This window comes from Zophobas morio, unplaced genomic scaffold, assembly GCF_036711695.1.
Source record: "Zophobas morio isolate AGI-343-1 ecotype UQ-CSIRO unplaced genomic scaffold, CSIRO_AGI_Zmor_V1 ptg000027l, whole genome shotgun sequence".
Taxonomy (NCBI): domain Eukaryota; kingdom Metazoa; phylum Arthropoda; class Insecta; order Coleoptera; family Tenebrionidae; genus Zophobas; species Zophobas morio.
Genome location: NW_026972132.1, coordinates 533133 through 558036, shown reverse-complemented (window position 1 = coordinate 558036; position 24904 = coordinate 533133). Strand labels below are relative to the sequence as shown.

General features: G+C 30.2%; 1 protein-coding gene across 1 annotated transcript in view; it reads left to right on the top strand.

Annotated features, from left to right (window-relative positions):
• Positions 1–2490: 2490 nt before the first annotated feature.
• The window catches only part of LOC135136800 (growth/differentiation factor 8), a 58517-nt gene continuing 36103 nt past the window's right edge, over positions 2491–24904 (top strand). Inside the window, exon 1 of the mRNA XM_064066217.1 lies at positions 2491–3312. Within this exon, the coding sequence (XP_063922287.1) occupies positions 2865–3312 (448 nt within the window). The 5' untranslated portion in view covers positions 2491–2864. The remainder of the gene's footprint in view (positions 3313–24904) is intronic.

Here is a 24904-nt window from a genome sequence, read left to right as displayed (position 1 = left end):
ATAACTGTGTTTTTTTTCCAAAAGATTTTATTAAACGAACAAAATTTACTTTGTTCCGCACTGATATATTTTTAACAGCAGTTTTTACTTCGCAATTTTAATATGCTCTTCTCAAGTGACAAGCATGTAACGTCAAGAATTGGTCCAAACATCGTATCGAACAAGAAAATTGATTTTTTTTAATATAAACTTATATATGTATGTAAAATATTATACATTAAATGTTCTAACAAATGTATCCTGAAGGAGCATTGTTTCAAAGAAAAAATCAAAACATGTTTTTGTTAGATTAAAAAAAACATATGATGATAATTGGAGCCAAAAAAGGCAACTTCTCAGTTTTAAATAGACAATCTTTTTTTTGGGAAAAGTTAAATTATTGTGAATTTTATGAAATATTTCTTTCTAAACCAATTTATTCAACGACGTAATTTTTTTGCCAAAACTGCAGGTAACTGTGTTTTTTTTCCAAAAATTTTATTAAACTAAAAGTAATCACTTTGTATGATACTGATATATTTTTAAAATTGATATTTAGTCTACAATTTTAGTATACTTTGCTCAGGTGACAAGCATGTAACGTCAAAATATGTTTTAAACATATCGAACAACCCAAAAACTGTTTTATTTTTAATACAAACTTATACATGTAAAAAATGATAAGTTATATGGTCTAAAAAATGCTTCATGAAGTTAGCATTGTCAAAAAAAATTCAAAAAATATTTTTGCTAAGTTAAAAAAAACAAGTGGCAATATTTTGGACCAAAAACTCCAACTTTTCATTTTTAAACAGAAGATCATTTTTTGGCGAAAAGTAAAATTATTTTGACTTTTATGAAATATTTTTCTCTAAACCACTGTATTCAGCGAGGTAATTTTTTGACGAAAACTAAAAACAACAGTTTTTTACAAAAAAGATTTTATTAAACGAAAAAAATTCCCTTTGTTTAGTACTGATATATTTTCAATATTAATTTTTAGTCTACAATTTTAGTATACTTTGCTCAGGTGACAAGCATGTAACGTCAAAAAATCTTTTAAACAATAGATCGAACAACCCAAAACCTGTTTTATTTTTAATACAAACTTATACATGTAAAAAATGATAAATTATATGGTCTAAAAAATGCTTCATTAAGTTAGCATTGTCAAAAAAAATTCAAAAAATATTTTAGCTAAGTTTAAAAAAAAACATGGCAATATTTTGGACCAAAAACTCCAACTTTTCATTTTTAAACAGAAGATCATTTTTTGGCGAAAAGTAAAATTATTTTGACTTTTATGAAATATTTTTCTCTAAACCACTGTACTCAGCGAGGTAATTTTTTGACGAAAACTAAAAACAAAAGTTTTTTACAAAAAAGATTTTATTAAACGAAAAAATTCCCTTTGTATAGCACTGATATATTTTCAATATTAATTTTTAGTCTACAATTTTAGTATACTTTGCTCAGGTGACAAGCACGTAAAGTCAAAAATGTTTTAAACAATATATCGAACAACCCAAAGACTGTTTTATTTTTAATACAAACTTATACATGTAAAAAATGATAAATTATATGGTCTAAAAAATGCTCCATTAAGTTAGCATTGTCAAAAAAAATTCAAAAAATATTTATGCCAAATTAAAAAAAACATATGGCAATATTTTGGACCAAAAACTCCAACTTTTCATTTTTAAACAGAAGATCATTTTTTGGCAAAAAGTAAAATTATTGTGACTTTTGTGAAATATTTTTCTCTAAACCACTGTACTCAGCGAGGTAATTTTTTGACGAAAACTAAAAACAAAAGTTTTTTACCAAAAGATTTTATTAAACGAAAAAATTTCCTTTGTTTAGCAAAAAATGTTTCATAAAGTTAGCATTGTCTTAAAGAAATTAAAAAAATGTTTTTGCTAAGTCAAAAAAACCCTATTTTTAATTTTTAAAGAGGAAACTTTTGTTTTCAAAAAGTAAAATTGTGACTTTTATGAAATATTTTTCCAAACTATGTATTTTGCAACGTTAAAAACGAGAACAGACTTTTGGTTGAGTTTTGGGTACCACTCAAATTGTAATTAAACTCGGCTTTTACTGTGTTGCGATATCTTCTCAACAGCAACAATTAGGTCGGGAGAGAATTTAGTTTTGGTGGTGCAATATTTAAGCGCAGCGAGAAATATACCAAGTAATAATAAAAATAATAATAATACTAATAAGGCCACAAGTTAAATTTTTCAAAAATCGTCTTTTTTCGACGCTGGCGCCCCCTGCGTCCGTTTTGTGTAATTACCGCGGTTCCCGATTTTGCGGCCCGGTACGTTTGGTGAGCGTTGTGCCCTCTTTGGGTACGATCTATTTTTCGAAACGGCGTTCCGCGTCTCCGCCAATCGCAGTGCCGCTGTCCGTCGAGCACGGCTTGATCGACGCGGTAGCGCTCGTACAAGTAGATACACACGCACTGTAGAGGTTTACACACATATATAGTCTCAGCTTTATATTATAGCTCAGTGTTGGTCTTTAACTCTAACCAACTCGGTTTATTACCGTACTGATAGATCTCTTCTTGAAGCCGACACGCGTGCGAATGTGATACAGAATCTAAGAAAAAAAAATCGAGAGCTTCGACTGAAAAAAAAATTGTCCAATGTAAATTCAGATTGTGATCGACTTGTGATTAGAAAAAAATTAATAATAGATGAATGTGATCCAAATTGCCATCCAAGTATTATAGAGCGATGGGGGATGAAGGTTTAGTGCTGAGTGCTCCTCTTCGCGCCTTCGAAAATGTGATAAAATTCGAGTGATTTTCGGACTTGTGATACGCCATATCGAATCTGACAAACTTGTGATACTCCGACTGATTAATTTAGAGAGATAAGATGGTAAGCGGGCGCTGCGTCTGGGGGTCGCTCCCCGACTCCGGGAGAACTATAAAACTGCTCTTAATCCTCATTATGATAACGCCGACGTTTAGTGATAAGGAAATCCGGAACCGATCAAACAGTATTGTGAAAAGACGATTCGCGGACAATCTGGAGCCCACCCAGGCCTCGGCCTGCGGCTCGTGCAAGATGCGCGAGGAGATCAAGAGCCGCAACCTGGAGGTGATCAAGGGGGAGGTCTTGCGGCGGATGGGCTTCCAGACCGCCCCCAACGTGACGGGGCGCGTGCTGCCCCCGGTGCCGCCGCACTTCCTGGCCAAGGTGGACCAGGAAATGGGCGGCATGCAGAGCGACGAGCCCAGGTTCAAGACGGGATACTCCATCACGGAGGAAGAGGACGACTACCACGTCAAAACGCAAGAAGTCCTCACTTTCGCTCAACCATGTAAGTCCAACTTTCGACGAAAATATCGAGACACCCTGTATTTTAAAACCGCTTCTAATTAATCTTGGGCTTTGTGGGGTGAATTGTCAAAATTTTTTTTCATGTTTTTTGTTTAAATAATTCGGTTCCATAGTGCACGGATATAAACAAATAATTATTCTAATCTCTTACGTTTATGGGACAGTAAAAATTGTTACAAAAAACCTGACGGGGAAACCAGACCACAAGATGTCAAAAAAGCTACGTCAAGGTAAGTTCGGAGCAGTTATAAATACAGGGTGTTCCACTTTATTTTTTTGTTTGTCGTGACAAAATAATGATTTAATTTTAAATTTAAATTTACATGGTGTGTTTCGAAAAACTGTGCCAAACTATTTTTTCAATGGTTTATTGGGTCACCTTTATTTTATTATTTTTAGATTTTTTAGCAGGGTGATTTTATTGATTAAATTTTAATATTGTGGAGGGAGGCAATTTGTGCTAGACAAGCCCTTGGACCTTGGACTGGGCCGGGCGTGAAACCATGCGAAACTTGTAAACGCAAATTGAACCTTTATTGCTGAAAAGTCATTGACTTTTTTCGTGAAAAAATTATAAAAATAAAATAAAACGGAACTTAAACGAATTATCGGTAGGTTTTCTTGCATATATTTTTTGTGTAATTTAGGTCAAACAATTAATGGCTACTAAAATATATTTTTTAATAGATCTTCTATGCTTGTGCTATGAGACACCCCGTATATTATTATTTTCATAGATTTCTTTTAATCAAAGTAAAATAGATGGTTTGAATGTGACACGAAGAATTCAAGTTAAATTTTATTGATTCATTTTTAATATTGTTTTGTAAAAACTGATTTCTCAACATGTATAATTCTGAAAAAAGGGAAAAATCACGTTTTGCTAGCCAAGCCCTTGGACCTTGAACCGGGCCGATCGTGAAACTATACGACACTTTTAAACGTAAATTAATACTTAATTGCTGACAAATTTCTGAATCTGTAACGGCCGTGAAAAAAAATCCAAAAATTAATATTTTTCAATTTTTTTATATTTTTTAAGGACTTTGAATAGTGAAACTATGAGAAAACTTTTAATCACAAATCGTTTCTTCGTTGCTGAAAAGTCGCTGGTTTTATAACGATTGTCAATACATTTTTCAAAAATGGAACTTTTCCAAAATTTTTTTTGAAGACCTCAAACGGCTAATCGTTATGATTTTTTGGATATATTATTTTTGTAATTTAGGTCAAACAACTAACTACATAAAATTAAGTTATTACGTAGATCTAAAAAGTGCGAAAATATCTTTTTGATAGGTTTTTCACCACTGATTCATTGGAACACCTTGTATATTATTTTTTAGTTTTTTTTTTAGAAAGGTTAAATATATTACTTGCATGTGTTATGAAATCTGAAAAAGGTAATTTTATTGATTCAACTTAATATTGTTTTTAAACCCTTATTTTTCAATGTCTTTAATTATTATCAAAAAAAGGGAAAAACTACGTTGTGGTACTTAAGCCCTTGGACCTTGACATCGTGAAACTATACGAAACTTTTAAACGTAAATCAATACTTGATTGCTGAAAAATTTCTGAACCTGTAACGGGCGTGTGAAAAAATCCAAAAATGAAAATTTTTCAATTTTTTTATATTTTTTAAGGACTTTGAATAGTGAAACTATGAGAAAACTTTTAATCACAAATCGTTTCTTAGTTGCTGAAAAGTCGCTGATTTTATAACGATTGTCAATAAATTTTTCAAAAATGGCAATTTTCCAAAATTTTTTTCGAAGACCTTAAACAACTTAACGTTATTATTTTTTAGATATGTTATTTTTGTAATTTAGGTCCAAACAACTAACTACATACAATTATGTTATTACATAGATCCAAAAAGTGCGAAAATAATTTTTTGATAGGTTTTTCACTACTGATCCATTGGAACACCCTGTATATTTTTTTTTTATTTTTTTTAAGAAAGGTTAAATATATGACTGGCGTTTGTTACGAAGTCTGAAAAAGGTAATTTTATTGATTTAACTTAATATTGTTTTTAAACCCTTATTTTTCAATATGTCTTTAATTATTATCAAAAAAAGGGAAAAACTACGTTGTAGTACTTAAGCCCTTGGACCTTGACATCGTGAAACTATACGAAACTTTTAAACGTAAATCAATATTTAATTGCTGACAAATTTCTGTACCTGTAACGGCCGTGAAAAAATCCAAAATTAAAATTTTTCATTTTTTTTTTTATATTTTTTAAGGACTTTGAATAGTGAAACTGTGAGAAAACTTTTAATCACAAATCGTTTCTTCGTTGCTGAAAAGTCGCTGATTTTGTAACGACCGTCAATCAATTTTTCAAAAATAGAAATTTTCCAAAATTTTTTTCGAACACCTTAAACGACTTATCGTTATGATTTTTTGGATATATTATTTTTGTAATTTAGGTCCAAACAACTAACTACATACAATTATGTTATTACGTAGATCCAAAAAGTACGAAAATAATTTTTTGATAGGTTTTTCACTACTGATCCATTGGAACACCCTGTATATTTTTTTTTAATTTTTTTTAAGAAAGGTTAAATATATGACTAGCGTTTGTTACGAAGTCTGAAAAAGGTAATTTTATTGATTTAACTTAATATTGTTTTTAAACCCTTATTTTTCAATATGTCTTTAATTATTATCAAAAAAAGGGAAAAACTACGTTGTAGTACTTAAGCCCTTGGACCTTGACATCGTGAAACTATACGAAACTTTTAAACGTAAATCAATACTTAATTGCTGACAAATTTCTGTACCTGTAACGGCCGTGAAAAAAATCCAAAATTAAAATTTTTCATTTTTTTTTTATATTTTTTAAGGACTTTGAATAGTGAAACTGTGAGAAAACTTTTAATCACAAATCGTTTCTTCGTTGCTGAAAAGTCGCTGATTTTGTAACGACCGTCAATCAATTTTTCAAAAATAGAAATTTTCCAAAATTTTTTTCGAACACCTTAAACGACTTATCGTTATGATTTTTTGTATATCTTATTTTTGTAATTTAGGTCAAACAACTAACTACATACAATTATGTTATTACGTAGATCCAAAAAGTGCGAAAATAATTTTTTGATAGGTTTTTCACTACTGATCCATTGGAACACCCTGTATATTTTTTTTTATTTTTTTTAAGAAAGGTTAAATATATGACTAGCGTTTGTTACGAAGTCTGAAAAAGGTAATTTTATTGATTTAACTTGAATATTGTTTTTAAACCCTTATTTTTCAATATGTCTTTAATTATTATCAAAAAAAAGGGAAAAACTACATTGTGGTACTTAAGCCCTTGGGCCTTGGAGCGGGGCCATCGTGAAACTATACGAAACTTTTAAACGTAAATTAATACTTAATTGCTGACAAATTTCTGTACCTGTAACGGCCGTGAAAAAAATCCAAAATTAAAATTTTTCATTTTTTTTTTTTATATTTTTTAAGGACTTTGAATAGTGAAACTGTGAGAAAACTTTTAATCACAAATCGTTTCTTCGTTGCTGAAAAGTCGCTGATTTTATAACGACTGTCAATAAATTTTTCAAAAATGGCAACTTTCCAAAATTTGTTTCAAAGATCTTAAACGACTTATCGTTATGATTTTTTGGATATCTTATTTTTGTAATTTAGGTCAAACAACTAACTATATAAAATTATGTTATTACGTAGATCTAAAAAGTGCGAAAATAATTTTTTGATAGGTTTTTCACTACTGATCCATTGGAACACCCTGTATATTATTTTTTTTATTTTTTTTTTAAGAAAGGTTAAATATATGACTAGGGTTTGTTACGAAGTCTGAAAAAGGTAAAAAGGTAATTTTATTGATTTAACTTGAATCATGTTTTTAAATCCTTATTTTTCAATATGTCTTTAATTATTATCAAAAAAAGGCAAAAACTACATTGTGATACTCTAGCCCTTGGACCTTGATCCGGGCCGATCGTGAAACTATATGAAACTTTTAAACGTAAATTAATATTTAATTGTTGGGAAATTTCTGAACCTCTAACGGCCGTGCAAAAAATCCAAAAATGAAAATTTTTCAATATTTTTTATATTTTTTAACGACTTTGAATAGTGAAACTGTGAGAAAACTTTTAATCACAAATCGTTTCTTCGTTGCTGAAAAGTCGCTGATTTTGTAACGGCCGTCAATCAATTTTTCAAAAATAGAAATTTTCCAAAATTTTTTTCGAACACCTTAAACGACTTATCGTTATGATTTTTTGTATATATTATTTTTGTAATTTAGGTCCAAACAACTAACTACATAAAATTATGTTATTACGTAGATCTTAAAAGTGCGAAAATAATTTTTTGATAGGTTTTTCACTACTGTCCATTGGAACACCCTGTATATTATTTTTTTATTTTTTTAAGAAAGGTAGAATATATGACTTGCGTTTGTTACGAAGTCTGAAAAAGGTAATTTTATTGATTTAACTTGAATATTGTTTGGAAATTGTAGCTTTTTACTTTGTATACATTTTGTTAAAACTGGTATATTACACATACACATAAATAGATTGAAATTTAAACCGTTTTGCAATCAAAGAGGAATTATAAATAAAATTTACAATTACGTATGCATTCAATTGATAAGAAAAAAGTGTATTTATGTCATAATTTCTTTGAAAAAACGACCGTATTTATAGATAACATAGCAACATAATAACCACAAAAACAGATGTAATTCTTATCCAGACTGAAACATATTTTTAACAAAATCGGGAAACTTCGTGTTAAAATGTATATTTATTTAATCATTTTTCCACCTACGTCACCAACGTTGTGGTAGGTCCAAACACAGAAATTTTCACGCTCCACGTCGCCAAAATAATTTTTAGCCGACGTCATCAATGTTTTGGAGGGGCGAATAACCTTAACAAAGAACAATTTAATTTCGGGCATGTGCAACTTTGTTACTTTGTACTTTATCGCAAAATTCTATTTTATTTTTGCCTCCGATAACCTCTGCAAATTTTCGACTCGTCAGGACTTTTTAATCTCGAAATGCACTCCACCGATGCACTCGGATTTAACTTTGACTCGGTGTTAGAGGATTCGGCTGCCAGATTTGCCCACGTCGCCGGTGAAAACCTCCGAGTCTTGTTACTACGTGGTGCCAAGACCCTTTCATGTGGTGTCCTTTGCGTAAAAATAAAAATTACAATAAACGCTATTTATACCATCTGGCGAATAGTTACACGCTGCTTCCTCTCTAGATTTTATATAATTTCGCCAGGTCATGAAACAGTGACTTATTTATGGCGTAAAGTAAACAGTAATGAGTTTGTGAGGGTGGCGCGCTGTTACGAAATCGCTGCTTTCGGTTTCCGGTAGTAGGCGATATTTTTTTATTTATTTTTTATTTGCGTGAATTAGCAAAGCCGAATAACAATTGTTTAACGGTTTAGGATTGTTTAAATAACGATAAGGTTCCAGAAAGAAATTTCGCGTAAGTTGGCGAAAGTTCGAATTTCTACGTAATATTTTTTGACCCCATTATTATTATTATTTTTTTTATTTCTGAGTAACTATTATAACAAATGAAAGTTGGTATAAGCGGACTCAAATAATACGCTTTAATTTCATAATTAAAAAAAAAACTATAATAAGTACCTCAGGGTTCACTTCTTCTATTAAAAGACGTCAAAGAATGAAAAAAAGTCTTCGCGGAGTAGTAATTTTGGGCAAATTATAGACGTTTAATAACCTTATCTTCCATTATGTAACGACGATCTGATGGTGCTCCGTTTATAGTGGGATTTTTCAGTGCAAAAGTCCCGTTGAGTGTTATTGCATTCACTGCAGTGTGTGAATTTCTGAAGTATTTTCTTTTCATTTCATTTCCAATAAAATTCTCAACAAAATAAGAATAAAAAAATTCGTGGAATTGACAATTAAAATAGAGGAAAAAGGATCTAAATGTAAACTAGAGATGTATAAAAAAAGAGATGAATGTATTCGTAATTGAAGAAGAGAAAAACTGTGCCAAGTTCAGAAATTGTGAATGAAGGACATAGAGGAAAAAAATAGTAAAAAAAGAACAGAATTTGACAGAAAAAAATCTACAGGTAGTTTCAGAATACAGCCTCTTGGAAATTTGAAAATACCAAAATTATTAATACTGTACGTAGTGTTGTATAAGATTTTTTTTTTATTATTACTTGCATATTTTTTGTCTTACATGTATGCAGGACTGATTGTGCTTCAGAGGCCAGGAAAGTTATGTCTAATTAACTTTGGATTATTTTTATCAATCTGAAAACATCAATTCATAGACGTTTCCATAAAAGAGTAATATTTACAATTTCCAAAAACTGAATTTTTCTCATTAAAATTTTTTATTCTTGAAAATTTTGTCTCTTAGAAAAAAAAAAAGAATTTTAAATGCAATTTTGAGTGGTTGATTATCTCTAGAATTTTTTTGTTAGAATCTGTAATTTTCTTAAGGTCTGGATTTGTGGTTGTGGAAAAGAAATTTTCAATAAAAATTCTGAACCTTGTGATCATTCTATATTAAAATTAGGAACTACAAAAGAAAGAAGATGAAAAAACTCATGGAGAAATATTGAGAAAAAGAAGGTCTTGATGTAGAGTGTATAAGTAGGATGGAAGGCAGATCTAGAAAGAAATATGAGATAAAAAAATATATACAGCTTTTGAGTCGTAGCAAAGAATGAAAAACCAAATGAAAGAGTAACAGACACAAAGGAATAAAATTTTCGATATAAGTTATTCCGGTTAAAGCACGAACGACAACAAAATTCGAAATAACGTATGAATAAATAAAAGAAAATAAGTGGAAGTTACAACAAAAATAGAGAAAAAGGACCTGAATGTTAAGTATAAATGTATAAAAAAAGAGATGATTGAAGTCTTAATAGAAGAAGGGAAAAACTGTGTCAAATTAAGAAATTGTGAATGAACGACACAGAGTAAAAAATTAGTAAAAGAAAGAACAGAATTTGACTGAAAAAAATTCACAAGTAGTTTAAAAATACAGCCTCTTGGAACTTTGAAATTTTCAAAATTATTAATACTGTAAGTAGTGGTCCATAAGACATTTTTTTATTATTACTTGCATATTTTTTCTCTTACATGTATACAGGGCTGATTGTGCTTCAGAGGCCAGGAAAGTTATGTTTAATTAACTTTGGATTATTTTTATCAATGTGAAAACATCAATTCATAGACGTTTCCATAAAAGAGTAATATTTACAATTTCCAAAAATTGACTTTTTCTCATTAAAATTTTTTATTCTTGAAAATTTTGTCTTTTAGAAAAAAAAAAAGAAGTTTAAATGCAATTTTGAGTAGTTGATTATCTCTAGAATTTTTTTGTTAGTATCTGTAATTTTCTTAAGGTCTGGATTTTTGGTTGTTGAAAAGAAATTTTCAATAAAAATTCTGAACCTTGTGATAATTCTATATTAAAATTAGGAACTACAAAAGAAAGAAGATGAAAGAACTCATGGAGAAATATCGAGAAATAAGAAGGTCTTAATGTGAAGTGTATAAGTAGGATGGAAGGCAGATTAACAAAGAAAGATGAGATAAAAAAATATATACAGCTTTTGAGTCGTAGCTAAGAATGAAAAACCAAATGAAAAAATAATAGTCACAAAGGAATAAAATTTTCGATATAAGTTATTCCTGTTAAAACACGAACGACAACAAAATTCGAAATAACATATGAATAAATAAAAGAAAATAAGTGGAAGTTACAACAAAAATAGAGAAAAAGGACCTGATTGTTAAGTAGAAATGTATAAAAAAAGAGATGATTGAAGTCTTAATTGAAGAAGGTAAAAACTGTGTCAAGTTCAGAAATTGTGAATGAACGACACAGAGGAAAAAATTAGTAAAAAAAGAACAGAATTTGACAGAAAAAAATCCACAGGTGGTTTCAAAATACAGCCTCTTGGAAATTTGAAATTTTCAAAATTATTAATATTGTACGTAGTGGTCTATAAGACATTTTTTTATTATTACTTGTATATTGTTTCTCTTACATGTATGCAGGACTGACTGTGCTTCAGAGGCCAGGAAAGTTATGTCTAATTAATTTTGGATTATTTTTATCAATACAAAAACATCAATTCAAAGACGTTTCGACAAAAGAGTAATATTTACAATTTCTAAAAATTGAATTTTTCTCATTTAAATTTTTTCTTCTTGAAAATTTTGTCTTTTAGAAAAAAAGTGAATTTTAAATGCAATTTTGAGTAGTTGATTATCTCTAGAATTTTTTTGTTAGAATCTGTAATTTACTTAAGGTCTGGATTCTTGGTTGTTGAAAAGAAATTTTCAATAAAAATTCTGAACCTTGTGATAATTCTATATTAAAATTAGGAACTAAAAAAGAAAGAAAATGAAAGAACTCATGGAGAAATATTGAGAAATAAGAAGGTTTGATGTAGAGTGTACAAGTAGGATGGAAGGCAGATTAAGAAAGAAATATGAGGTAAAAAAATATATACAGCTTTTGAGTCGTAGCTAAGAATAAAAAACCAAATGAAAAAATAACAGACACAAAGGAATAAAATTTTCGATATAAGTTATTCCGGTTAAAGAACGAATGACAACAAAATTCGAAATAACGTATGATTAAATAATAGAAAATAAGTGGAAGTTACAACAAAAATAGAGAAAAAGGACCTGATTGTTAAGTAGAAATATATAAAAAAAGAGATGATTAAAGTCTTAATTGAAGAAGGTAAAAACTGTGGCAAGTTCAGAAATTGTGAATGAACGACACAGAGGAAAAAATTAGTAAAAAAAGAACAGAATTTGACAGAAAAAAAATCCAAAGGTGGTTTCAAAATACAGCCTCTTCGAAATTTGAAATTTTCAAAATTATTAATATTGTACGTAGTGGTCTATAAGACATTTTTTTATTATTACTTGTATATTGTTTCTCTTACATGTATGCAGGACTGACTGTGCTTCAGAGGCCAGGAAAGTTATGTCTAATTAATTTTGGATTATTTTTATCAATACAAAAACATCAATTCAAAGACGTTTCGACAAAAGAGTAATATTTACAATTTCTAAAAATTGAATTTTTCTCATTTAAATTTTTTCTTCTTGAAAATTTTGTCTTTTAGAAAAAAGTGAATTTTAAATGCAATTTTGAGTAGTTGATTATCTCTAGAATTTTTTTGTTAGAATCTGTAATTTACTTAAGGTCTGGATTTTTGGTTGTTGAAAAGAAATTTTCAATAAAAATTCTGAACCTTGTGATAATTCTATATTAAAATTAGGAACTAAAAAAGAAAGAAAATGAAAGAACTCATGGAGAAATATTGAGAAATAAGAAGGTTTGATGTAGAGTGTATAAGTAGGATGGAAGGCAGATTAAGAAAGAAATATGAGGTAAAAAAATATATACAGCTTTTGAGTCGTAGCTAAGAATGAAAAACCAAATGAAAAAATAATAGTCACAAAGGAATAAAATTTTCGATATAAGTTATTCCTGTTAAAACACGAACGACAACAAAATTCGAAATAACATATGATTAAATAAAAGAAAATAAGTGGAAGTTTCAACAAAAATAGAGAAAAAGGACCTGATTGTTAAGTAGAAATGTATAAAAAAAGATATGATTGAAGTCTTAATTGAAGAAGGGAAAAACTGTGTCAAGTTCAGAAATTGTGAATGAACGACACAGAGTAAAAAATTAGTAAAAAAAGAACAGAAGTTGACGGAAAATATATACACAAGTAGTTTCAAAATACAGCCTCTTGGAAATTTGAAATTTTCAAAATTATTAATACTGTACGTAGTGCTCTATAAGACATTTTTTTATTATTACTTGCATATTTTTTCTCTTACATGTATGCAGGACTGATTGTGCTTCAGAGGCCAGGAAAGTTATGTTTAATTAACTTTGGATTATTTTTATCAATGTGAAAACATCAATTCATAGACGTTTCCATAAAAGAGTAATATTTACAATTTCCAAAAATTGACTTTTTCTCATTAAAATTTTTTATTCTTGAAAATTTTGTCTTTTAGAAAAAAAGAAGAAGTTTAAATGCAATTTTGAGTAGTTGATTATCTCTAGAATTTTTTTGTTAGAATCTGTAATTTTCTTAAGGTCTGGATTTTTGGTTGTTGAAAAGAAATTTTCAATAAAAATTCTGAACCTTGTGATAATTCTATATTAAAATTAGGAACTACAAAAGAAAGAAGATGAAAGAACTCATGGAGAAATATCGAGAAATAAGAAGGTCTTAATGTGAAGTGTATAAGTAGGATGGAAGGCAGATTAACAAAGAAAGATGAGATAAAAAAATATATACAGCTTTTGAGTCGTAGCTAAGAATGAAAAACCAAATGAAAAAATAATAGTCACAAAGGAATAAAATTTTCGATATAAGTTATTCCTGTTAAAACACGAACGACAACAAAATTCGAAATAACATATGAATAAATAAAAGAAAATAAGTGGAAGTTACAACAAAAATAGAGAAAAAGGACCTGATTGTTAAGTAGAAATGTATAAAAAAAGAGATGATTGAAGTCTTAATAGAAGAAGGGAAAAACTGCGTCAAGTTCAGAAATTGTGAATGAACGACACAGAGTAAAAAATTAGTAAAAAAAGAACAGAAGTTGACGGAAAATATATACACAAGTAGTTTCAAAATACAGCCTCTTGGAAATTTGAAATTTTCAAAATTATTAATACTGTACGTAGTGCTCTATAAGACATTTTTTTATTATTACTTGTATATTTTTTCTCTTACATGTACGCAGGACTGACTGTGCTTCAGAGGCCAGTAAAGTTATGTCTAATTAACTTTGGATTATTTTCATCAATCTAAAAACATCAATTCATAGACGTTTCGATAAAAGAGTAATATTTACAATTTCCAAAAACTGAATTTTTCTCATTTAAATTTTTTCATCTTGAACATTTTGTCTTTTAGAAAAAAAATGAATTTTAAATGTAATTTTGAGTAGCTGATTATCTCTAGAATTTTTTTGTTAGAATCTGTAATTTTCTTGAGGTCTAGATTTTTGGTTGTTGAAAAGAAATTTTCAATAAAAATTCTGAACCTTGTGATAATTCTATATTAAAGTTAGGAACTACAAAAGAAGGAAGATGAAAGAACTCATAGAGAAATATTGAGAAATAAGAAGGTCTTAATGTGGAGTGTATAAGTAGGATGGAAGGCAGATAAAGAAAGAAATATGAGATAAAAAAGTATATACAGCTTCTGAGTCGTAGCTTACAATGAAAAACCAAATGAAAAAATAACAGACACAAAGGAATAAAATTTTCGATATAAGTTATTCCGGTTAACGAACGCAAGACAACAAAATTCGAAGTAACATCTGAATAAATAAAAGAAAATAAGTGGAAGTTACAACAAGAATAGAGAAAAAGGAGCTGAATGTTAAGTAGAAATGTATGAAAAAAGAGAAGATTGAAGTCTTAATAGAAGAAGGGAAAAACTGTGTCAAATTCAGAAATTGTGAGTTAACGACACAGAGTAAAAAATTAGTAAAAAAAGAACAGAATTTGACAGAAAAAAAACTACAGGTAGTTTCAGAATACAGCTTCTTGGAAATTTGAAATTTTCAAAATTATTAATACTGTACGTAGTGCTCTATAACACATTTTTTTATAATTCCTTGTATATTTTTTCCCTTACATGTATGCAGGACTCACTGTGCTTCAGAGGCCAGTAAGGTTATGTCTAATTAACTTTGGATTATTTTTATCAATACAAAAACATCAATTCATAGACGTTTCGATAAAAGAGCAATATTTACAATTTTCAAAAACTGAATTTTTCTCATTTAAATTTTTTCTTCTTGAAAATTTTGTCTTTTGGAAAAAAAGTAAATTTTAAATGCAATTTTGAGTAGAATTTTTTTGTTAGAATCTGTAATTTTCTTAAGGTCTGGATTTTTGGTTACTGAAAAGAACTTTTCAATAAAAATTCTAAACCTTGTGATAATTCTATATTAAAATTAGGAACTACAAAAGAAAGAAGATGAAAGAACTCATGGAGAAATATTGAGAAATAAGAAGGTCTTGATGTAGAGTGTATAAGTAGGATGGAAGGTAGATTAAGAAAGAAATATGAGATAAAAAAATATATACAGCTTTTGAGTCGTAGCAAAGAATGAAAAACCAAATGAAAGAGTAACAGACACAAAGGAATAAAATTTTCGATATAAGTTATTCCGGTTAAAGAACGAATGACAACAAAATTCGAAATAACGTATGATTAAATAATAGAAAATAAGTGGAAGTTACAACAAAAATAGAGAAAAAGGACCTGATTGTTAAGTAGAAATGTATAAAAAAAGATATGATTGAAGTCTTAATTGAAGAAGGTAAAAACTGTGTCAAGTTCAGAAATTGTGAATGAACGACACAGAGGAAAAAATTAGTAAAAAAAGAACAGAATTTGACAGGAAAAAAATCCAAAGGTGGTTTCAAAATACAGCCTCTTCGAAATTTGAAATTTTCAAAATTATTAATATTGTACGTAGTGGTCTATAAGACATTTTTTTATTATTACTTGTATATTGTTTCTCTTACATGTATGCAGGACTGACTGTGCTTCAGAGGCCAGGAAAGTTATGTCTAATTAATTTTGGATTATTTTTATCAATACAAAAACATCAATTCAAAGACGTTTCGACAAAAGAGTAATATTTACAATTTCTAAAAATTGAATTTTTCTCATTTAAATTTTTTCTTCTTGAAAATTTTGTCTTTTAGAAAAAAAGTGAATTTTAAATGCAATTTTGAGTAGTTGATTATCTCTAGAATTTTTTTGTTAGAATCTGTAATTTACTTAAGGTCTGGATTTTTGGTTGTTGAAAAGAAATTTTCAATAAAAATTCTGAACCTTGTGATAATTCTATATTAAAATTAGGAACTAAAAAAGAAAGAAAATGAAAGAACTCATGGAGAAATATTGAGAAATAAGAAGGTTTGATGTAGAGTGTACAAGTAGGATGGAAGGCAGATTAAGAAAGAAAAATGAGGTAAAAAAATATATACAGCTTTTGAGTCGTAGCTAAGAATAAAAAACCAAATGAAAAAATAACAGACACAAAGGAATAAAATTTTCGATATAAGTTATTCCGGTTAAAGAACGAATGACAACAAAATTCGAAATAACGTATGATTAAATAATAGAAAATAAGTGGAAGTTACAACAAAAATAGAGAAAAAGGACCTGATTGTTAAGTAGAAATGTATAAAAAAAGATATGATTGAAGTCTTAATTGAAGAAGGTAAAAACTGTGTCAAGTTCAGAAATTGTGAATGAACGACACAGAGGAAAAAATTAGTAAAAAAAGAACAGAATTTGACAGAAAAAAATTCACAGGTGGTTTCAAAATACAGCCTCTTGGAAATTTGAAATTTTCAAAATTATTAATATTGTACGTAGTGGTCTATAAGACATTTTTTTATTATTACTTGTATATTGTTTCTTTTACATGTATGCAGGACTGACTGTGCTTCAGAGGCCAGGAAAGTTGTGTCTAATTAATTTTGGATTATTTTTATCAATACAAAAACATCAATTCAAAGACGTTTCGACAAAAGAGTAATATTTACAATTTCTAAAAACTGAATTTTTCTCATTTAAATTTTTTCTTCTTGAAAATTTTGTCTTTTAGAAGAAAAGTGAATTTTAAATGTAATTTTGAGTAGTTGATTATCTCTAGAATTTTTTTGTTAGAATCTGTAATTTTCTTGAGGTCTGGATTTTTGGTTGTTGAAAAGAAATGTTCAATAAAAATTCTGAACCTTGTGATAATTCTATATTAAAATTAGGAACTAAAAAAGAAAGAAGATGAAAGAACTCATGGAGAAATATTGAGAAATAAGAAGGTCTTAATGTGGAGTGTATAAGTAGGATGGAAGGCAGATTAAGAAAGAAATATGAGATAAAAAATATATACAGCTTTTGAGTCGTAGCAAAGAATGAAAAACCAAGTGAAAAAGTAACAGACACAAAGGAATACAATTTTCGATATATGTTATTCCGGTTAAAGCACGAACGACAACAAAATTCGAAATAACGTAGGATTAAATAATAGAAAATAAGTGGAAGTTACAACAAAAATAGAGAAAAAGGACCTGATTGTTAAGTAGAAATGTATAAAAAAAGAGATGATTGAAGTCTTAATTGAAGAAGGTAAAAACTGTGTCAAGTTCAGAAATTGTGAATGAACGACACAGAGTAAAAAATTAGTAAAAAAAGAACAGAATTTGACAGAAAAAAATCCACAAGTAGTTTAAAAATACAGCCTCTTAGAAATTTGAAATTTTCAAAATTATTCATACTGTACGTTGGTCTATAAGACATTTTTTTTAGTACTTATACAGTTTTTTGAATGACGTTATCAACTTTTTGGTGGAGATGACAGACAAATTTAGGATAGTTCTATTACACTGCTGTACAGTATTCTTAAAATACCTCAAAATTGCAAACTTGTATTTGCCTAATAAAACTGCATTTAGGGGACCAATAATTTGAAATGGAGGGATTACTTTTTTATATTCTAGTAACTATAACGGCCAATGCACTCAAGGTCGCTCCAAATATTGACAATAACTTAGTCCTTGCTCTTGAAGGCAATTCCGGACTCGTCCAAAACTATTACTATTATTAATAATAATAATACTAATGATAATAATATCGTCCCCCGCCGCCACCATCTCCGTTTTTCCTCTCCCCCTCCATCCCAGGCACATTCGAATCTCGCCCAAGGAATCCGTCGGGATTTATGTCAGTCGTAAAATGCAAATTCGCGTTATGAATAATTTAATCGAAGACGCGGATGCAACCGGTCACCATAGGCCATTATCGTGGCGTTAACATGGCAATAACTTAAAAATATTTAATTGTGGCAAAAAATTGATAAATTGATAGTCGCAATCTCTTTCTGTGTCAAGGTTTTTTCGTCAATTAGCGATCCGCGCCGCTCCGAGCCGAAAAAGCCGGCGATCTGGCGGAATTTTTCGTTTGTTTTTCGGTGCGCCCAGCCAACTTATGATGAATATTGTCGTCTGGGTTTTGTCTGTTTCAATTTAATAGAGCCTTACGCAATTGCTATGTATGACCTTCCAATCTGTGTTGACCTAAGGTGTCCACATTTTGTCATCCCGTTAGCGCGGTTTTAGCGACGTGAATCACGAAAACGCGAGGAAAAGCGGCGAGGGCGAGGGCGGCGGGGTGGCGAGGATTCGTAAAACGCGAAATATGGAAAAAAATCGCGTATTCGTATAGGCGGAGAGAACGTATTTAAAAAAATTAAATTAATGAAAGGTACGTGGAGTACGAAAAAGAAGATGAAAGTGCAAATATAAACGTTAAAAAAAAACAAATAAAAAGTAAGGGCAAAAAGAGTAATGAAAGCAAAGCGAAAGTAAAGAACGTTGAAATTCTCATCAACTTTCACCGAAAAAAGCCGGGATTTTTTTAAGAAGTGAGCTTAAGTTCCAAAGACAAATTAAGATAAATGACAAATTAAAAAAAATATACAAGGTAATAACTATTGTAACAATTTTATAAGTGGAAGATTATTCTTTACTTCAAAGAATCTCGATTTTTTTTAAATAAAAGAAAAATTAAAGAAAAATGGCAAAATTGGTGCGTAAGGCAAGTTTTGGTTTCTGCATCCATTTTTCTTAGACAAGTAATCTCCAAAACTACTGGACTGATTGTTGTCGTATTTTGTATGTGTATTAGGAATATCATGTAGATAACAATATTTTGCAATACAACTTTGAAACTGCAAAACTGATTGCTCTGAAATCTTGCAAATATTTTAAGGTTATCGTAACCTTGGTAAATCGTTAAGCAAAATCAATTGGTTTAGCCCCTCTCAAAAAATTGATGACGTCATCTCAAAATTTTGCCGAATAAATCCCATCCGCAAAGTGCAAAATATGATGAGTCTATTCTTGTGATTTATCATTGCTTAAAAGCTTATACAGGGTGACTCAAAAAAATTGATGAATGAGTCAATTTAGAGAAGCCGGCAATTTAAAAAATCTAAAGAAATTTCAGGATTCCAAAAATTCCGAAGATTCCACAGATCAAAAAATATCACATTCTAGAGATCCAAAGATTCTAAAGTTTCCAGTGGTTCAAAAAAATTCAAAAGGTATAAATCTCCATAGATTGGAAAGGCTCTAAAGGGTCTAAACACTCTAAGGACTCTAAGGCGCAAAAGCTAAAATTCTGTTTCGAATACTTGAAAGATTCTAAAGGTTCTAGAGAAATTCCAAAAATTCCAAAGATTTAGGCTCTTGAGATCTATAAATTTTAGAAAATCTGAAAAAATTTAGAAAGTGTGGGAAATGTGGTAGAGCTAGAAATCTTGAAGATATTGGAAAAGGTTCAATTTCAAAATTCTGGTATAACTGGAGCCTGATAATTTTAGAAATTTTGGATAATGTGGGAATTCTAGTCATTTTGTGTACTTCGAAAAATCTGAAAAATTGGGCTAATCTGGAAAATCTGAACACGATCTCAAAAACATGTTTCTATTACTTGTAGAGAAATCATGATTTTGCAGTTAAGCTCCGCCCCTTTGGCTCACGACGAATAAAAAATTCATCACAATTGAAATAGGGCGGGTGGGCGGGGCTTACATTTTGCCAGTTTTTTCTTAATATACATAGCTATCTTTTCACAACAAGAAACTTAAAACATGGCTAAAATGGTACATTTTTGCAAGGAAATATATTTTGCAATTATGGGGCGGAGCCTAATGGCAAAATCGATATTTCCTTATACAAATTTTCACTTTAAACATTTTAAGTTTTATCTTGTGAAAAGAGGTGTACACATATTAAAACAAAAAGGCAAAATTTAAGCCTTAAATTTTTGTAGGAAAATATGGATTTTGCAGTTAAACTCCGCCCCTTTGGCTCACGACGAATAAAAAATTCATCACAATTGAGATAGGGCGGGTGGGCGGGGTTTACTTTTTCCCTGTTTTTTCTTAATACGCATAGCCATCTTTTCACAACAAGAAACTTAAAATATGGTTAAAATGGTACACTTTTCCAAGGAAATATATTTTGCAATTATGGGGCGGAACCTAATTGCAAAATCGATATTTCCTTATACAAATTTTCATTTTAAACATTTTAAGTTTTATGTTGTGAGAAGAGGTGTACACATATTAAACCAAAAAGGCAAAATGTAAGCCCGCCCACCCGCCCTATGTCAGTTGTGACGATTTTTTTTATTCGCCGTGAACCAAGGGGACAGAGCTTAACTCCAAAATACTTATTTCTTTACAAAAAATTGAAAACATGTTTTTGAGTATTTGGTTGTTCAAAGAATACTAGGTATATTCAGAAAAAAGGGTAAAATATATATAAACCCCGCCTACCCACCCATTGTGATGATTTATTTATTTTTAGAAACTTAAAACATATTTAAAATGATACATTTTTCTAGGGAAGTATGGATTTTGCAATTAAGCTCCGCCCCTAGGTCTGTCAACGAATGAAAACTTCATCACTATTTAGATCATGGCAGATATGGGTGGGGCTTAATCTTTGGCTTGATTGTTTTCTTAATATACATAATATTCTTTGAAAACACGATGCTCAAATACGTAGATAAATAAAGATTTTGCAGCTAAGCTCCGCCCTCTTGGTTCACAACGAATAAAAAAAATCATCACAATTGAGATAGGGTGGGCGGGCGGGGCTTATATTTTGTTTTATTTTCTCTTAAGATTGTGGAAGTATTAATGCTCCTAGAAATTAAAAAAATTCAAAATTTTATAAAATTCCCAAAGATTATTAAGACTCTTAAGAAATCTGAAAACTCTAAAGATTCTAAACACTCTAAGCCCTCAAACGTTAAAAAGTTTTAAAAATTCTGTTCCAAATATTTCAAAGATTCTATAATTTGTAAAAAACGCATGAACTCTTAACATGACAAAAATTTTAGAGATTCCAAAGGCTATAAACAAAATAAAAATCCTATAAATCTAAAAATCGTAAAAATCTGTAGAAAGCTTCCTTTAATTTTTATAAATCCTACAAGTATTAGGGGTCTTGAACGCCCTAATTATTATCTTATAGATCTCAATGAGTCTAAAGATTCCAGAGCTTCCAATAATTTCAAAGATTTAAAGACTCTTGGGGTCTATTAATTTTAGAAAATTTGGAAATATTTAGAAAGTTTGAAAAATCTGGAAGACCTAGAAATCTTGAAAACTGGGGAAAATAATGAATTCTGGCTTATCAGAGACTGATATTTTTATAACATTTAGCAAATCTGGAACTTCTGGAAATTTCAAAAACTTACTGAATTCTAGAAATTCTAAACATTTTAAAGGATTTGTGAAAATATTCCAAATAGTGTGAAAGTTCAAAGTCTTCTCTAAATTTCAAAGATTTCGGGGATTCCAAGAGTGCCAAAACTCTGAGGAGTCTATTAACACTAAATTAATATGTGAACCCTTGCTAAAATATTAATGACGTTATCAAAAAAAATATATGGAAAAACTGACTATAAAGATGAAAAAAAAAAGAATTCTCAAAGTTAAAGTTGATAATAATTTTTCGAAGTTGTATTTGTTCGATTGGACTTTAGGGGCTAGGGAAGTTCTGTCGAAATAAGTTTCAACCAATTTTTTCTTAATATCTGTAGTCTTCTTGTCACAACAAGAAAGGTAATTTTTTGTAGGAAAGTATCGATTTTGCAATTAAGCTCCGCCCCTCGCTCTCACAACGAATGAAAAATTCATCACAAATTAGCTTGGGATGGATATGGGTGGGGCTTAATTTTTGGCTTGCTTTTTTCTTAATATACCTACTATTCTTTAAACAACACGACCTCAATAACATGTTCTTATTACTTGTGGAGAAATAAGGATTTTCCAGTTAAGCTCCGCCCTCTTGACTCACGACGAATAAAAAATTAATCACAATTGAGAAGGGGTGGGTGGGGGGGCAGACATTTTACCTGTTTTTTCTTAATATACATGGCCACCTTTTCACAACAAGCGACTTAAAACATGGTTAAAATGGTATATTTTTGCTAGGAAATTTGGATTTTGTAATTATGTGGCGAAGCCTAATTGCAAAATCCATATTTCCATATACAAATTTTCCATTTTAAACTTTTTAAGTTTTATGTTGTGAAATGAGGTGTACACATATTAAAACAACAAGGCAAAATATAAGCCCGCCCACCCACCCTGTCTCTATTGTGATGATTTTTTTTATTCGCCGTGTACCAAGGGGGCAAAATACTTATTTTTGTACAAGAAATTGAAAACATATTTATGGGTGTTGTGTTGGTCAAAAAACACCAGGTATATTAAGAAAAATAGGTAAAATATAAACCCGGCTCACCCACCCCATTTTAATTGTGATGATTTATTTATTTTTAGAAGGTGAAAGCAAATTTAAAATGGTAAATTTTTGTAGGGAAATATGCATTTTGCAATTAAGCTCCGCCCCTAGGTCTGTCAACGAATGAAAATTTCATTACTATTTAGATCACGGCAGATATGGGTGGGGCTTAATCTTTGGCTTTATTTTTTTCTTAGTATACATTGTATTCTTTGAACCAGACGATATTCGAATTCATGTTTTTAATTTATCGTAGATAAATAAAGGTTTTGCAGCTAAGCTCCGCCCTCTTGGTTCACAACGAATAAAAAAATCATCACAATTGAGATAGGGTGGGTGGGCGGGGCTTATATATTTTTTTTTTCTCTGAAGATCTTGGAAGTATTAATGCTCCTAGAAATTGTAGAAATCTAAAAATCGTAAAAATGATATCAATTTCAAAATTTCGCCCCCCTCCCTGCGCACTCGTTGCATTTCCCGCCGCATTCTGCACTCTTAAATCCACCCCCCGCCCCGCGGCCGTGCATTTCGGTTGCATGTAATCGAAGACGCGTGTGCTGAATGCACTTTTGCGCCAATAAACAACGTGCGTAACGTTTCCAGGAATAATAAACATTTTCAATTATGTATAATTTCAGCCACAAATTGCAGCTGAAACGGTGCAGGTGCACGCGATGCTCAATCCTGCACCCTCGCCTCATTCTTCGATTCGAAGTCGGCGAGCTGCACTTTTTCGTCCCGTTTGTTTTTCTTCGATTGCACTCAAAGACGCATTGTACTACAGACTTATTTACTGTTAGCCAATTAATGACCTCTTCAATCTTTGTTATGAGCACGACGTACTTAATTGATACTGCTAGCTGCGAATAATTCTGCCCCTTGAACTGGAAATTATCGGGAGATATTGGAGCAATTCAAAAAACAATAAATATTTTTTCAGCAATTACGCGCGGTTGTTTTGACGGCGCGCCGCCGACGGGTGGGATTCCCACGGAAATTTTTGAGGGGGAGGTGATTTGACCTTTTTGGTGGTCTTGTAATAAGATTGAGTTTATGAGTATCTTGGACATAAATAATTTCAGAGAAGGATGACTCGATTACAAATTGTGTTGATCGCACCATAATTTGTTTAATGAAAGCTAAACCAGATGAGGACGGCATAGAGCCATAGTTTAAGTCAAAACTTACTACTTATATCTGCTTATACGGTTAATTCTGCCAGGCTCATGTGGTGTGACATGTGACAACGAGCTTTCGATCACAAAAAGAAGAAATCTATAAGGGTGCATCAGCTCGTCGACATTTAAATACTAGAATTTTTATAGGATTCTTAGGAGCTTTTCAAGAATCTTAATCCTTCAACACGAATATTTTGATCGTTTTTCGAGACTTCTACACATTAAAAAAATATATTTTAAAATCGAATTTTTGTGAAAATATTGATTAGGGACCATTTTTTAGGCAACTTTTCGATTTCTCAATTTTTCAGTATGATTTATATGAATTTTTGACTGGTTTTCGAGATTTCGGGATATTTAAAAAACAAGGTTCTGAAACCGAATTTTTGAGAACTTTAGTTCGGCTACTAACAATTTTTGTTTTTCGAATCAGCTGATCCAGATCTATATTTCACTCTTTTTTTGTCTTTTAGATGACTTAAATATTCTCAATTTGTGGGAACTATGTATTTTAGAGAATTTTCGAGGCATTTTTTCAAAAATCTCAATTTTTTAAATCCTTCATATGCATTTTTTGACCATTCTTTGAGACTTCAAGCTCATTTTTAAATCGAATTTTTTGAAAATCTTGCTTCGAGTCCACTAACCCTTACGTTTTCCGAAAAATATCCCAAATTGTTTTAAAGATTTTTTTGTAACTTCCAAAAAAATATCACTTTTCCAATACTCCCCTGTGTGAATTTTCTTACCGTGTTTCTAGGCTTCGAAATATTAAAAAGAGTCATTTTCGAACCTAACTTTTCAAAAATCTCACTTCTCCAAAATGAATTTTGGTATTTTTACGAGATTTTTGAAAAGTTGCCCGAAAATTCTCAAAAATTTTTGTGATTTTCACGTGTTATTTAGAAAAAGTCTTTTTCAAACCAAATATGTCGAAAAAATGCTTTTTTTTAATCAACATGTCAAAATCGTAGAATTTTTTTGA